General features: G+C 58.8%; 3 protein-coding genes across 3 annotated transcripts; all 3 read left to right on the top strand.

Annotated features, from left to right (window-relative positions):
* Positions 1–1,182: 1,182 nt before the first annotated feature.
* LOC132357682 (melanoma-associated antigen 10-like) lies at positions 1,183–1,968 on the top strand. The gene has a single exon (XM_059911350.1). It carries the CDS (start codon positions 1,183–1,185, stop codon positions 1,966–1,968), a length of 786 nt encoding a protein of 261 aa, XP_059767333.1.
* A 5,045-nt stretch (positions 1,969–7,013) lies between these two features.
* On the top strand, positions 7,014–7,748 carry LOC132357225 (melanoma-associated antigen 10-like). The gene is given in 1 exon segment (XM_059910499.1): positions 7,014–7,748. A coding segment is annotated over 1 exon segment (735 nt).
* Positions 7,749–12,444: 4,696 nt separating this feature from the next.
* Positions 12,445–13,230, top strand: LOC132357683 (melanoma-associated antigen 10-like). The gene has a single exon (XM_059911351.1). It carries the CDS (start codon positions 12,445–12,447, stop codon positions 13,228–13,230), a length of 786 nt encoding a protein of 261 aa, XP_059767334.1.
* Positions 13,231–14,663: the final 1,433 nt, after the last annotated feature.

Below are 14,663 nucleotides of genomic sequence, written 5' to 3'. Positions count from 1 at the left end.
GGCGCGATGAGCGCTTGCAGTATTTCCTCACATCCTGGCCGCGGAGAGACTGGGGAGCGGGTATAAGGGGCGGGGTCTCAGGTGGGCGGAGGGAAGGATCCCACGTCCTGCGTGGAGTCAAGGTGAGGCCCCTGAGGGAGGACTGAGGGGAGCCCACAGAAACCCATCCGTGTGGTCAGCCCTGGGCAACACCGGGGCGGGATGACCCCGGGCAGCATTTCCTGACATGCGGGTCCCAGAGAGAGTGGGGACTTGGGGTAAGGGGCAGGGCCTCAGGTGGGCAAAGGGGGGGTATCCCAGGTCCTGCCGGGCGTCAAGGTGAGGACCCTGAGGGAGGACAGAGGGGACCCTGGGCCCCAGAACAGAGGGGACCTCAGAGGAGCTCGCCCATGCTGTCAGCCCTGGGAGGTCCCGGGCAGGGCTGACAACGTTGCAGGCTCTCACCTCTGCCACGTGGTTGGGGATGGACTCGTCTAAGGATGCGAGGACCTTGGTCTGAGGGGAAACATCAGGTCAGCAGAGGGAGGAGTCTCAGGATCTGCCAGGTGTCAAGGTGTGGAACCCGAGAGAGGACGGAGGGGAGCCCAATCCCCGGAACAAAGAGGGGCCCACAGAGTCCGGCCCACCCCTCCTACCAGCATCGAGGGGCCCAGAGCTGTGCCACAATCTACACCCGAGGTGCGCCCTCCATTCCTCTTACAGGGGCTCCAGGAACCGGGAGGCGAAGGCCCAGGTCTGAGGCACGTGTCCTCAGGCCACAGAGCAGAGGAGGCCCAGGCAGCGCCAGGAGTCAAGGTGAGGTGCGCGCCCTGAGTGTGCACCCAGGGGCTCCCCCTCCCAGAACACAGGGGACCCCACAAGGCCCAAGTCACCGCACCTCCCCACACCCCTCTCAGCCCTGGTCGGTACCTGGGGCTGCGCTGGCTGCACCCTGAGGAGCCACCTCGCTTCCTTCTTCAGGTTGGCAGGAGACAGGCCGCCCAGGAGGAGCGCCCCTGTGATGCCCGAGGGCACCCCTCCAGACGAGCCCTGTAAGTGGCCTTTGTCAGAGCTGCCCAGGGTGCGTTTCTCCGCCGAGGCTACTCACACCCCCTCTCTCCCCCAGGTCCGTGGTCCGTATCTGTCACCCCTGCCCAGACTCCCGTCGGCGGCCCGACCCCAGTCATCAGGCCCCTGGTCGAGATGAGTGAGCTGCGCCAGCCTGAGGCAGACCTTCAGGCCCCAGTCCAGGCCCAGGGCCCGGTGGAGGCGCAGCTGTTCGGGGCTGCGGGGGAGGAGGCCGCATCCCCCTCGTCCTCCTCCTCCTCCTCCGTCGCCCCCTCCTTCTCCGCCTATGCCGAGTCTTTGCCCCAGGAGGCACTTACTGTGCTGAAGTCTGACCTGGTGGCGTTCCTGCTCCTCAAGTATCGCACCAAGGAGCCGATCTCCAAGGCGGAGATGCTGAATATGGTCCTCCGTGACCATCGGGACCACTTCCCCGTGGTCTTCAGCCGAGCCTCCAAGTGCATGCAGCTGGTGTTTGGCGTGGACGTGAAGGAGGTGGACCCCCGCGAGCGCACCTACGTCCTGGTCCCCACCCTGGGCCTCACCTGTGATGCAGTGCTGAGCGACGGGCAGAGGCCCAAGGCCGGCCTCCTGGTGATGGTCCTGGGCCTGATCGCCCTGTACGGTGACCACGCCCCTGAGGAGGAGGTCTGGGAATTGCTCAGCATCATAGGGGTATATGCAGGGAAGCAGCACTGCATCTACGGGGAGCCCAGGGAGCTGCTCACCAAAGTGTGGGTGCAGGAGGGCTACCTGGAGTACCGGCAGGTGCCCCACAGCGACCCCGCCCGCTACAAGTTCCTGTGGGGTCCCCGGGCCCACGCGGAGACCAGCAAGTGGCAGGTCCTGGAGCATCTGCTCAGGGTCAGTACCGTGGGTCCCACGTCTGCAGAGGGTGTGAGCGATGAGGAAGAGGGGGCCTGAGCCAGAGCAGCAGCCAGGCTCCTTCCAGGCCCAAGTTCACTGGTAGGAAGTGAGGTTGGTCCTTCACTCTGAGTTTGAAGAGAGAGCGGTCGAGTTTCCAAGTAGTGAGGGCCCCTGCGAGTGGGGGGGAACGTGGTGTGTAGCATCTTTGGGTTCCTGTTGTGTATGATGACATGGAATATCATCTGTTTTCTTTAGGAATTTTTCAAATGTTATTCGTTTTAATGGAAGACTAAACAAGCTTCAGTGTCTAACTTTGTGCATGACTTTGATTAGAATGTGTTTATAATTACCCAGTTTAAGAACAAGAGTTTTGCTGTTTTGTAAAAGAGATTGGGAAATCTCCCTTTTCATTTTGTGACCCTGAGGCAGATAACATGGAATTGGAATCAGAACTGCTCTGGTAATGTGAAAGTACTTAGCAGTAATATAGATGGGGGAAGAATTAGAAAAATAAAAGTAATCGTAGTGAGTTTTTGCTTCTTATCCTTCTTGTCTGTCATTCTGTAAAACTACGCTATCTCTGTTTAGTTGGATTTGCACGGTGATTTACGAAAGCATGAAAAACTTGATTTGAGTAAGTAAGCCCCCTGCTCTCCGGCTTATATATTCGGCAGACCTTCACGGAGCCTCTGCTCTCTGGAAGGGCCTGTGTTAGTAGCGGGAATGCTAGGAAAAGCAGGACACACCCACACCCACACCTAGGGGGATGGTCTAGGAGCCGCAGTCACATGAGGAAGGTGGTGAGACGTCCCCCAAGTCCCACAGAACAAGTCAACATGGGACGAGGCGGTGGGGCTCCAGGAGCGAGCCCTGGAGTGTAAGTGCCCCGAGCCAGGGCAGTTTGGGCCTTTGGGAAGCGGGGCTTCCTTCTGTGGGAGGTGATGGTGATGAAGCTGCATATTCTCTGACATGACCGGGACAAGAAAGCGCCCAACCAAAGGCCAGAGGAGAGAGGGGAAGGGTCTGTGATCCAAACAATATGAGAAATAACTGCCCGTCGTCAACGTTCCCACAGACGCCAGGTCCTGTGAGCTGCTTCACGAAGCTCACGCGCATCCCTGCAGCCCCTACAAGACACGGCTCGTCACACCCACTCGCTTCACAGGTGACGAACCTGAGGCCACGGGGCTTGGGAATCTCCCCAGGGTCACGTGCTGCTAAGTGACGGGGTGGGGACCAGAGCCCTGGTCTGACTTCCTCTCGAGCCCACGCTGCGCCCACCCACCCCCGGCCCGTGGCCGACCTCCTGACTGGCGACCCATTGCTCTTCTCGGTGCTACACGGTGTCTTTCAGTTGACAAAAAGCAGGCCCAAGAAAGGAAGGTGCCAAGGAGAAGCAGAGGCAGTGTGGGGCTGGTCTGTGGTTTGCTGAGATCCGCCACTGCCAGGTGCCGGCATTTCTGTCCAGTGCCGGCACCTTCCCGCGTGACGGCGCCCCGTCCCTGTTCCTGCCCTGGGGCCCTCCTGCCCAACGGGAGCCCGGCCTGCTGAGCTGCTCATGGCTGAGCCACGGGCAGGGAGGGACTGAGACTGCCTGGGACTGACTGTAAGGCCCCAGTGCCTACCGGGACAAGGCCCCTCCAGGAGCCTCCTCAGATACTGGAGGGAAGTGAACGCTGGCAGACACCCCGAGACCCTGGCGGCAGCGAGGGAGGGGAGCGGCTGGAGGGCCTCTGGGCTGGGGGCATCGGGGCGCGGAAGCCAAGGGCAGGGGCCGCAGGGCGAGGCTGGGAAAGGCAGGCCTTGGACGTCACCAGGGCTTGTGCCTGCCCAACTGAAGGGTCCCGAGACCCGGCTGAGAAAGACCCCCATGGTGCCACGCAAACCCACTGCCGGGGCCTGGCTGGCACCTGGGAGGGAGGGGGACCAGGAAGGAGGCAGCTCCTACGGGACCCAGGGGGCGAGGGAGGGCCCGAGGAGGGGGGCAGCAGGCAAGGCCACACAGGCGGGCCCACCCAAGGAGGCCCCAGCCTTCGGGCCCCTTCCGAGGAGCCACCGACGGCCTCCACCGAAATTCGCAGCCTCCGAGGTCACGTCCCTACAGGAGGAACTGACCTGAAAGAGTGCTTTGTAAACCACTTTAGAAGCACAAAGACCAGGGAGCAGGCCCGAATCTAGGCCTGGGAGCTCCATCCAGGATGCCAGTCCTTAGGCTGAAAGGCACCTCGGGAGGTCCTCTTCCACACCCTCTTAGCTCTCCCCTTTCAGAAATAGGGCAGTGGCGCTCACAGAGGGCAGATGACCCTGCTTAGTGGCAGAGCTGGGACAGGGACCTCGGATCCTCGTAGACGGGCCTTTCCAAGGTGCCACTCTGTCCCCTCCACGGTGGCTATTTAGGACAAAGTCGCCCACAACGGCCAGAGAACGCGCATCGCCAAACCCACCATCCTATCCTCCCACCTGCGGTGAAGACGGACGACTCTCATTCGGGTTTCGGCGCGTCTGACACCCAGACCCTCATCTATTTCCAAATGCACGTGGACGGGGGCTTCCTCCAGTCACGTCTAGGTCGGCAAGTAGGAAATTTCCTTGAGAGTCAGTCCGTGTCACTTAGGCCCGTTCAAAAGCGTCTAAGCTGAAAGCAAACAAAATCATTCTATGTATCCTCCAGGTAACAGCGAGACAGGGCCCCGGGGGTGGAGGTGGAGGGGGGGCAGGGGCGGGCGTGGGGAAGGAGAGCAGGGCTGGCCTGGGAGCGCACCAGTGAAATGCTCACTTTCAATGGGACAGGCTACACGCTGAAGCCCCGAATCAAATCCTTCGAAGGGCAAGTACCCACAGAGACCCAAGGTGGACGTGGGAGGCCAGGATCGGGGGCAGCAGAAGCCAAACCACCCCACTGCGGAAAGCAAACAGGGCTTTCGAGGCAGCCTCCAGGGAGGCTGAATCCGACGGTCTGCGGAGGCGATGGGAAAAGGATACACACAGGTGTTCCAAAAGTGAGCACTCTTGGGCCACGAGAAGGGCTTCTACGGGAAGAAATGGACGCTGAAGACAATCCCTCTGTGATCCGCACAGGGATGAGGTCTGGGGCAGGCAGAGGAGAGAAAGGCTGCAGTCCCAGCACAGATGCTGGATGGAGGGCTGCCGTGCCCATGACCGTGGGGGGAGCACAGAGAACCGCACACCGTCCCCTCGGGGCTCCTCACCAGCCTCCAGACTTTGGCAACCTGTTTTAAGAAACGTTTAGTTTTAGCTGAAGAGGCCTGAGCAGTGGCAGGTGATTTAGGGAAACGCTTGCTTTGATGATTAGATCATATTACCTGTTGGAGTTAACGTGATTGTCACTTTTTCATCCTCATTCATAGTGAGTAATACATTTTACATGTCTGTGCAGTGCAGTGTGTCCTATATATATATATATATATAAAACATGTGTGTAGAATATATGTGCCTATATACACATGCATCGCCATACCACATGTATGTATAGGGAACGCGTCATGTATGTTCCAGTACCCAGACTGAGGTCATCCACAGGGCCCTGAAGGGCACAGACACTCACGCCCCGTGGGGGTGCTGAGAGTCCTCCAGCCCGGCGGTCCCCGTGCTTTGAATGCAGGCTTGCCGCCTGCCTGACAGCCAGTCTGCCCGGGGAAGTGAGCCTGCAGGAGAAGGTGGGGCCACCACGCCGCCGGGAGAGACGGGAGCAGAGTGGGCAGTGGAAGGAGAGAGCAGGGCCCAAGCCTGCGCAGAAGAGCCGCCTGCCGAGGGCCGTGCCTCGGACCCCCACGTCCAGGACCCTTCTCCATCCTCACACCCTCAAGTCCTAGACCCTCACCCTCCTCCCTGGCCCTCGTGTCCATTTCACGAGAGATGGTGACCTGATGGGGCTGGGGAGGCCACGTGGGTAGAATCCAGTGTCAGGCTCTCATGGGCACTAATGCCTGGCTTCCCTGTGTTTTCTCCATTATGTGGCCTGAGGCATCAGGTAGTAGGACCCCGTGGAGGACAGCTGAATCCCCCTTGACTGTTGGGGAGACATGTCAGGCCAGTGCAGGGACGGGGCTTTGCACGTACACGAAGCTCAGCTTGAATAAGAGTCCTTCTAGTGATAAGCTGATCAAATCATGGAGACTCCCTATGCCTCGATTTCTCCATCTGTAAAATGGGCCTCGTAATAGTACAAGGCAAAAGCATTGGTGTGGGTTTCCCCATGATGTGACCTGTTTGTAAAAGGCCTGGGCCAAATGAAGTGGTCGGTGGATGTAGCTCTTGTTACTGAGTGTGTAAGAAAGATGCGCCCTCCCCCATGTTGTGAAGATTCCAAACCAGTACATGTCTTCTGATCCCCGCATACGTGGATTAGTGCAGTTTTCCTTTTCTCGTGAAAATTTGTTATCAGAATGCTTGGATTCGCCTTACTCTTTTTCTCGCTTGTCCCTGTTCACGATGAGGCTATTGATTTGAGGTGTTGCTTCCATTTGAACACAGGTGTTTGCAGCTTTTATTTTTTTAAATTTTTTTTTTTTATAGCTACTTTTATTTTATTTATTTTATTTATTTATTTTTTGGCTGTATTGGGTCTTCGGTTCGTGCGAGGGCTTTCTCTAGTTGCGGCAAGCGGGGGCCACTCTTCATCGCGGTGCGCGGGCCTTTCACTATCGCGGCCCCTCCCGTTGCGGGGCACAGGCTCCAGATGCGCAGGCTCAGTAGTTGTGGCTCACGGGCCCAGCTGCTCCGTGGCATGTGGGATCTTCCCAGACCAGGGCTCGAACCCGTGTCCCCTGCATTAGCAGGCAGATTCTCAACCACTGCGCCACCAGGGAAGCCCCTGTTTGCAGCTTTAACTCCCAAGTGCCTCTTTGGCCGCGAGCCATAAGTCCGGGGGGCGTTGGTATGTGTTTTCTTCATTTCAAAGTATTTTCTAATTTCCCTTGTGATGTCTTGTGTGTTCCCTGGGCTATTGTTACGGACTGAACTGTATCCCCCCAAATTTTGCATGTTGAAGCCCTAACCCCTAGAACCTCACAATGTCACTGTGACGGGAGTTAGTGGTTCTTAGGTTGACATGAGGTCATTGGGATGAGGTCTAAAGCAAGATGGCTGGTGCCCTTGAGGGAAGAGCAGATCAGCACATGCAAGGAGAGAAGGCAGGGCCTGGGGGTGCGTGCACAGAGGAAGATGCTGAGTCCGTGCTCCAACATGCACTACATCAGGAGGTGACTGACCTGGTGGGGTTCCTGCTGCCCAAGTATCGCACAAAGGAGACTACCACAGAGGCAGAAATGCTGACCATCCTCAAAGATTACCAGGACCACTTCCCCGTGGTCTTCAGCTGAGCCTCCGTGCACTCGCAGCTGGTCCTTGGCCTCGACGTGAAGGAAGTGGACCCCAGCAATCACTCCTATGTCCTGGTCCCCGCCCTGGGCCTCGCCTACGATGGGATGCTGAGTGACGGGCCGAGCATGCCCAAGCCCGGCCTCCTCGTGTTGCTCCTGGGCCTGATCCTCCTGGAGGACGACTTTGTTGCCCCAGAGGAGGAGGTGTGGGGAGCAGTTAGCAAGGTGGGTGTGTGTGCCGAGAGGGAGCACTACATCTATGGGGAGCCCAGGGAGCTCCTGACCAAAGTGTGGGTGCAGGAGGGCTACCTGGAGTACCGGCAGGTGCCCCACTGTGACCCCGCCCGCTACGAGTTCCTGTGGGGTCCCCGGGCCCATGCGGAGGCCAGCAAGTGGCAGGTCCTGGAGTATCTGCTCAGGGCCAGTGGATAGGATCCCAGGTCCTTCCCATCCCTGTGTGCAGAGGCTGTGAGCGATGAGGAAGAGGGGGCCTGAGCCAGAGCAGAAGCCAGGCTCCTTCCAGGCCCACGTCCAGCAGCTTCTCCCGTGGGGCAGGAAGGGAGGCTGATCCTTCGCTCGGAGTTTGAAGAGGGCCCGGGCCTGTCGGGGGAACCCGGTGTGCAGCATCTTTGGGTTCCTGTTGTGTATGATGACATGGAATTTCATCTCTGTTTTCTTTAGGAAATTTTCAAATATTGTTCCATTTAAAAGAAGGCTTAATAAGCTTCAGTATGTAAGTTTGTGGATGACATTAATCACCCATGTATTTGCTCTAATTGGGTTCAACGACAAGAGTTTTGCAATTGGGTAAAACAAATTGTAAGATTCCCATATTATTTTGTGATCCTGCACAAGATAACATGGCATTGGAATAGGAATTTACTTGGAAATGTGAAAGTAATTAGCAGTACAACTGAAGGCCACCCCGTTGTTCCTCGGGACACACCATCGTCGGCTCGGTGGTGCATGCCATGCTGTGGGACTGTCCTGTTCCCGCCATAGGGCAGGACCAGGTCCCGGGCATGTGGGCCAGAGGGGGAGTGGCTGCCCTAGGGGGAGCGGGCATTGCCAGCGCCCATCGTCCTGGCGAGACGCCACCCGTGGGGCCCTCAGGAAGGGAGACTCTTGGGAGATGGAGGGCCACCGGGTGGGGTGTAGCGGAGGCACATTGTTGGGGACCCTGGGGGGGGGGCCGGGACCCGTGGGCTCTGGTTGCTGTTAGAAGTTCCTCTCTGTGTTCCTCTCTGTTCAATGGTTTCAGTCAATATTTCTCTTTAATAAATTTCCCTGAAAGTTTCAGCTGAGTCTGGCCTCTGCTGTGGGCAATGGAGGGAAAGGGCTGCTGGGGGTGAGGGCGGGGGTCCAGAGTCGGATTCCTGCTCAGCACCCACGGGACACCTCTCCAGTGAGAGGGGAGGGTAGGCACTTTGCAGACCCAGACATGGTGAGGGTTTCTCTTCCATTTCATAGGTGAATTGTAAAGTTTTAGCGAAAACTGATAATTGCCTAAAAAGGCAGTAGAGAAGTTAAAATGTAAATTAAAAAAATTATCTCAGCAGGAAGAAGGGAACATAGGAGCAAAAATAGATGGACAGACAGTGCTATGGACTGAATATTTGTAAACCTCTCCCCCTCATTCACCTGTTAAATTCTAACCCCCAAAGGGATGGGATTTGGAGGTGGGGCCCTGGGAAGTGATTAGCTCATGAGGGGGGAGCCGTCATGAATGAGATTATTGCCCTTGTAAAAGAGACCCCAGACAGCTGCCTCATCCTCTTCTGCCATGTGAGAAGATGGCTAGTTGATACAACTAGACAAGAAATCAGTCCATATAAAGAAGAGCTTTATTACTATTATTTATTACTCAGCTGTACAAAGGAACGAAATTGGGTCATTTGTAGAGACGTAGATGGATCTAGAGACTGTCATACAGAGTAAAGGAAGTCAGAAAGAGAGAAACAAATATCGTATATTAATGCATGTATGTGGAACCTAGAAAAATGGTACAGATGTACCGGTTTGCAGGGCAGAAGTAGAGACACAGATGTAGAGCACAAACGTGTGGACACCAACGTGGGAAAGTGGTGGGGGCGGGGGGGTGGTGCTGTGATGAATTGGGAGATTGGGATTGACATATGTACACTAATATGTATAAAAGGGATAACTAATAAGAGCCTGCTGTATAAAAAAATAAATAAAATAAAATTCAAAAATTAGAAAAAAAGAGAAAGAAAAAAGAATAGCTTTATGACATTAACAATCACAGCAGAAACCCACCTGTAAAGACAGATTGACCTATGTGCCACCATGGGCTCTGCATCTGCAAGTTTGCTCCTCCCACTCCGTAGCCTTGCAGGGAGGCCTTCCTATTGGTGGAAGGCCAATGGGCGTGTCTTTTGCTTCCGGAGGCGCCAAGCCTTGGGACCTCACGCCCTCAGTGCGCATGGCTACTGCTGCTTCCGTAGCAAAGCGCCTCCTCACGTGCTCTTCTGATCCAACCACTTTCTCTGTAAGGAGACGTCTAGAACTTTCTCCCTCATCTTCCTCGGGCTTCCGGGAGCACCCGGAAACCCACGTGGCGTTCTCACAGAGTGCCTGGGACAGTGGGCTGCACAGTTCCTGGCTGCAGTGCTGAGACGAGCTCTTCAGCCCCTTCTGAGCGGGACTCCGGCGTCATCCACAGAGTCAGAGAAAGTCAGGAGACAGGCGGGGGCTTTGCCGGCTGCTGGACTCCGCAGGTACCGGGGGCGCTGGGAAGGAGTGGGGGTGGGGGGAGGGGTACGGGCTGCTCGATGGGGAGTGGGGGAGGGGCGGCGGAGGGCAGCGGGCTGAAGGGGGGCTGGGGGAAGTGTCCCCCAGTGTGCGAGTCTGAGGGGAGGACCGTTGGCTGCCAGGGTGGCGGGTGGGGGGCGTTCTGGAGTCGGGGTGCAGAGGGTGGGGTAATGGCTAAGCGTGGGGGGGGGGGCCCGGAGCGGAGGGCTTCCTCCTGGGCGGGTGGGGCCGGCTTTGGGGGCCAGAGGAGAGGACGACTGGCTGCGGGGGTGGGGAGGACGCGACGGGCGGGCCACTCCCCCTCCTCGGGCCGAGACACGAGGCGAGGGCTAACGGCTGCTGCGTGTGGTGGGAGGAAGGCGGAGCTACTCCTGGCGGAGGCGCGGGTCGATGGGGAGGACTCTCGGGCCCCCTCCCCGGGCCGAGACACGAGGCGAGGGCTAACGGCTGCTGCATGTGGCGGGAGGAAGGCGGAGCTACTCCTGGCGGAGGCGCGGGTCGATGGGGAGGACTCTCGGGCCCCCTCCCCGGGCCGAGACACGAGGCGAGGGCTAACGGCTGCTGCGTGTGGCGGGAGGAAGGCGGAGCTACTCCTGGCGCAGGCGCGGGTCGATGGGGAGGACTCTCGGGCCCCCTCCCCGGGCCGAGACACGAGGCGAGCGCTAACGGCTGCTGCGTGTGGAGGGAGGAAGGTGGAACTACTCCTGGCTGAGGCGCGGGTCGATGGGGAGGACTCCCGGGCGCGGGTGCGGTAGGCGTTGGGGGAGCTCCTGCCGGGGCGGGGGGTGGGGTGGGGGGCGGAGGACGCTCGTGGCAGGAAGGGGGCTCCGGCTCCCGGGTGGGCGGGGGCAAGAGGGGTGGGCTCTGCGTCTGGGGTGCGAGAGGTGAGAGCCCCTGGCTCTGAGGGTGCTCGGGGGAGGACTCCCCGGTATGGGGAGGTGAGAGAGGCAGTCTGATCTCTAAGCATGGGGGGGGCGCCCGGCTTGCAGGGCCCAGAGCGGATCGCCAGCAGGTGGTGGGTGGGGGAGGGTGTATGGGGGGATGTAGTGGGGGAGGGTGCGGGGAGGAGCTGCCTGGCCACGAGGGGCGTAAGTGATGCTGAGAGGGGCAGGCGCTGGGGCTGCTGTGATCTGGTGGAGGCTGTTGGCCATGGCAGATGGATTTGTGGGGGTCCAGGGAGGGGCTCTGGCCCCTGCATGAGGCATCGAGAAGCTCCAGGTCGCACTGGAGGCCATAGGGCGCGATGAGCGCTTGCAGTATTTCCTCACATCCTGGCCGCGGAGAGACTGGGGAGCGGGTATAAGGGGCGGGGTCTCAGGTGGGCGGAGGGAAGGATCCCACGTCCTGCGTGGAGTCAAGGTGAGGCCCCTGAGGGAGGACTGAGGGGAGCCCACAGAAACCCATCCGTGTGGTCAGCCCTGGGCAACACCGGGGCGGGATGACCCCGGGCAGCATTTCCTGACATGCGGGTCCCAGAGAGAGTGGGGACTTGGGGTAAGGGGCAGGGCCTCAGGTGGGCAAAGGGGGGGTATCCCAGGTCCTGCCGGGCGTCAAGGTGAGGACCCTGAGGGAGGACAGAGGGGACCCTGGGCCCCAGAACAGAGGGGACCTCAGAGGAGCTCGCCCATGCTGTCAGCCCTGGGAGGTCCCGGGCAGGGCTGACAACGTTGCAGGCTCTCACCTCTGCCACGTGGTTGGGGATGGACTCGTCTAAGGATGCGAGGACCTTGGTCTGAGGGGAAACATCAGGTCAGCAGAGGGAGGAGTCTCAGGATCTGCCAGGTGTCAAGGTGTGGAACCCGAGAGAGGACGGAGGGGAGCCCAATCCCCGGAACAAAGAGGGGCCCACAGAGTCCGGCCCACCCCTCCTACCAGCATCGAGGGGCCCAGAGCTGTGCCACAATCTACACCCGAGGTGCGCCCTCCATTCCTCTTACAGGGGCTCCAGGAACCGGGAGGCGAAGGCCCAGGTCTGAGGCACGTGTCCTCAGGCCACAGAGCAGAGGAGGCCCAGGCAGCGCCAGGAGTCAAGGTGAGGTGCGCGCCCTGAGTGTGCACCCAGGGGCTCCCCCTCCCAGAACACAGGGGACCCCACAAGGCCCAAGTCACCGCACCTCCCCACACCCCTCTCAGCCCTGGTCGGTACCTGGGGCTGCGCTGGCTGCACCCTGAGGAGCCACCTCGCTTCCTTCTTCAGGTTGGCAGGAGACAGGCCGCCCAGGAGGAGCGCCCCTGTGATGCCCGAGGGCACCCCTCCAGACGAGCCCTGTAAGTGGCCTTTGTCAGAGCTGCCCAGGGTGCGTTTCTCCGCCGAGGCTACTCACACCCCCTCTCTCCCCCAGGTCCGTGGTCCGTATCTGTCACCCCTGCCCAGACTCCCGTCGGCGGCCCGACCCCAGTCATCAGGCCCCTGGTCGAGATGAGCGAGCTGCGCCAGCCTGAGGCAGACCTTCAGGCCCCAGTCCAGGCCCAGGGCCCGGTGGAGGCGCAGCTGTTCGGGGCTGCGGGGGAGGAGGCCGCATCCCCCTCGTCCTCCTCCTCCTCCTCCGTCGCCCCCTCCTTCTCCGCCTATGCCGAGTCTTTGCCCCAGGAGGCACTTACTGTGCTGAAGTCTGACCTGGTGGCGTTCCTGCTCCTCAAGTATCGCACCAAGGAGCCGATCTCCAAGGCGGAGATGCTGAATATGGTCCTCCGTGACCATCGGGACCACTTCCCCGTGGTCTTCAGCCGAGCCTCCAAGTGCATGCAGCTGGTGTTTGGCGTGGACGTGAAGGAGGTGGACCCCCGCGAGCGCACCTACGTCCTGGTCCCCACCCTGGGCCTCACCTGTGATGCAGTGCTGAGCGACGGGCAGAGGCCCAAGGCCGGCCTCCTGGTGATGGTCCTGGGCCTGATCGCCCTGTACGGTGACCACGCCCCTGAGGAGGAGGTCTGGGAATTGCTCAGCATCATAGGGGTATATGCAGGGAAGCAGCACTGCATCTACGGGGAGCCCAGGGAGCTGCTCACCAAAGTGTGGGTGCAGGAGGGCTACCTGGAGTACCGGCAGGTGCCCCACAGCGACCCCGCCCGCTACAAGTTCCTGTGGGGTCCCCGGGCCCACGCGGAGACCAGCAAGTGGCAGGTCCTGGAGCATCTGCTCAGGGTCAGTACCGTGGGTCCCACGTCTGCAGAGGGTGTGAGCGATGAGGAAGAGGGGGCCTGAGCCAGAGCAGCAGCCAGGCTCCTTCCAGGCCCAAGTTCACTGGTAGGAAGTGAGGTTGGTCCTTCACTCTGAGTTTGAAGAGAGAGCGGTCGAGTTTCCAAGTAGTGAGGGCCCCTGCGAGTGGGGGGGAACGTGGTGTGTAGCATCTTTGGGTTCCTGTTGTGTATGATGACATGGAATATCATCTGTTTTCTTTAGGAATTTTTCAAATGTTATTCGTTTTAATGGAAGACTAAACAAGCTTCAGTGTCTAACTTTGTGCATGACTTTGATTAGAATGTGTTTATAATTACCCAGTTTAAGAACAAGAGTTTTGCTGTTTTGTAAAAGAGATTGGGAAATCTCCCTTTTCATTTTGTGACCCTGAGGCAGATAACATGGAATTGGAATCAGAACTGCTCTGGTAATGTGAAAGTACTTAGCAGTAATATAGATGGGGGAAGAATTAGAAAAATAAAAGTAATCGTAGTGAGTTTTTGCTTCTTATCCTTCTTGTCTGTCATTCTGTAAAACTACGCTATCTCTGTTTAGTTGGATTTGCACGGTGATTTACGAAAGCATGAAAAACTTGATTTGAGTAAGTAAGCCCCCTGCTCTCCGGCTTATATATTCGGCAGACCTTCACGGAGCCTCTGCTCTCTGGAAGGGCCTGTGTTAGTAGCGGGAATGCTAGGAAAAGCAGGACACACCCACACCCACACCTAGGGGGATGGTCTAGGAGCCGCAGTCACATGAGGAAGGTGGTGAGACGTCCCCCAAGTCCCACAGAACAAGTCAACATGGGACGAGGCGGTGGGGCTCCAGGAGCGAGCCCTGGAGTGTAAGTGCCCCGAGCCAGGGCAGTTTGGGCCTTTGGGAAGCGGGGCTTCCTTCTGTGGGAGGTGATGGTGATGAAGCTGCATATTCTCTGACATGACCGGGACAAGAAAGCGCCCAACCAAAGGCCAGAGGAGAGAGGGGAAGGGTCTGTGATCCAAACAATATGAGAAATAACTGCCCGTCGTCAACGTTCCCACAGACGCCAGGTCCTGTGAGCTGCTTCACGAAGCTCACGCGCATCCCTGCAGCCCCTACAAGACACGGCTCGTCACACCCACTCGCTTCACAGGTGACGAACCTGAGGCCACGGGGCTTGGGAATCTCCCCAGGGTCACGTGCTGCTAAGTGACGGGGTGGGGACCAGAGCCCTGGTCTGACTTCCTCTCGAGCCCACGCTGCGCCCACCCACCCCCGGCCCGTGGCCGACCTCCTGACTGGCGACCCATTGCTCTTCTCGGTGCTACACGGTGTCTTTCAGTTGACAAAAAGCAGGCCCAAGAAAGGAAGGTGCCAAGGAGAAGCAGAGGCAGTGTGGGGCTGGTCTGTGGTTTGCTGAGATCCGCCACTGCCAGGTGCCGGCATTTCTGTCCAGTGCCGGCACCTTCCCGCGTGAC

The sequence above is a fragment of the Balaenoptera ricei genome, chromosome X (assembly GCF_028023285.1).
Source record: "Balaenoptera ricei isolate mBalRic1 chromosome X, mBalRic1.hap2, whole genome shotgun sequence".
In the NCBI taxonomy this organism is placed as follows: domain Eukaryota; kingdom Metazoa; phylum Chordata; class Mammalia; order Artiodactyla; family Balaenopteridae; genus Balaenoptera; species Balaenoptera ricei.
The sequence above is the reverse complement of the archived record's forward strand: the minus strand, read 5'-3'. Positions and strand labels throughout refer to the sequence as shown.

What these genes read in the sequence shown, in the direction of transcription:
- LOC132357682 (XM_059911350.1), top strand. Translation starts at nt 1,183, where the DNA reads ATGAGTGAGCTGCGCCAGCCTGAGGCAGACCTTCAGGCCCCAGTCCAG.
- LOC132357683 (XM_059911351.1), top strand. Translation starts at nt 12,445, where the DNA reads ATGAGCGAGCTGCGCCAGCCTGAGGCAGACCTTCAGGCCCCAGTCCAG.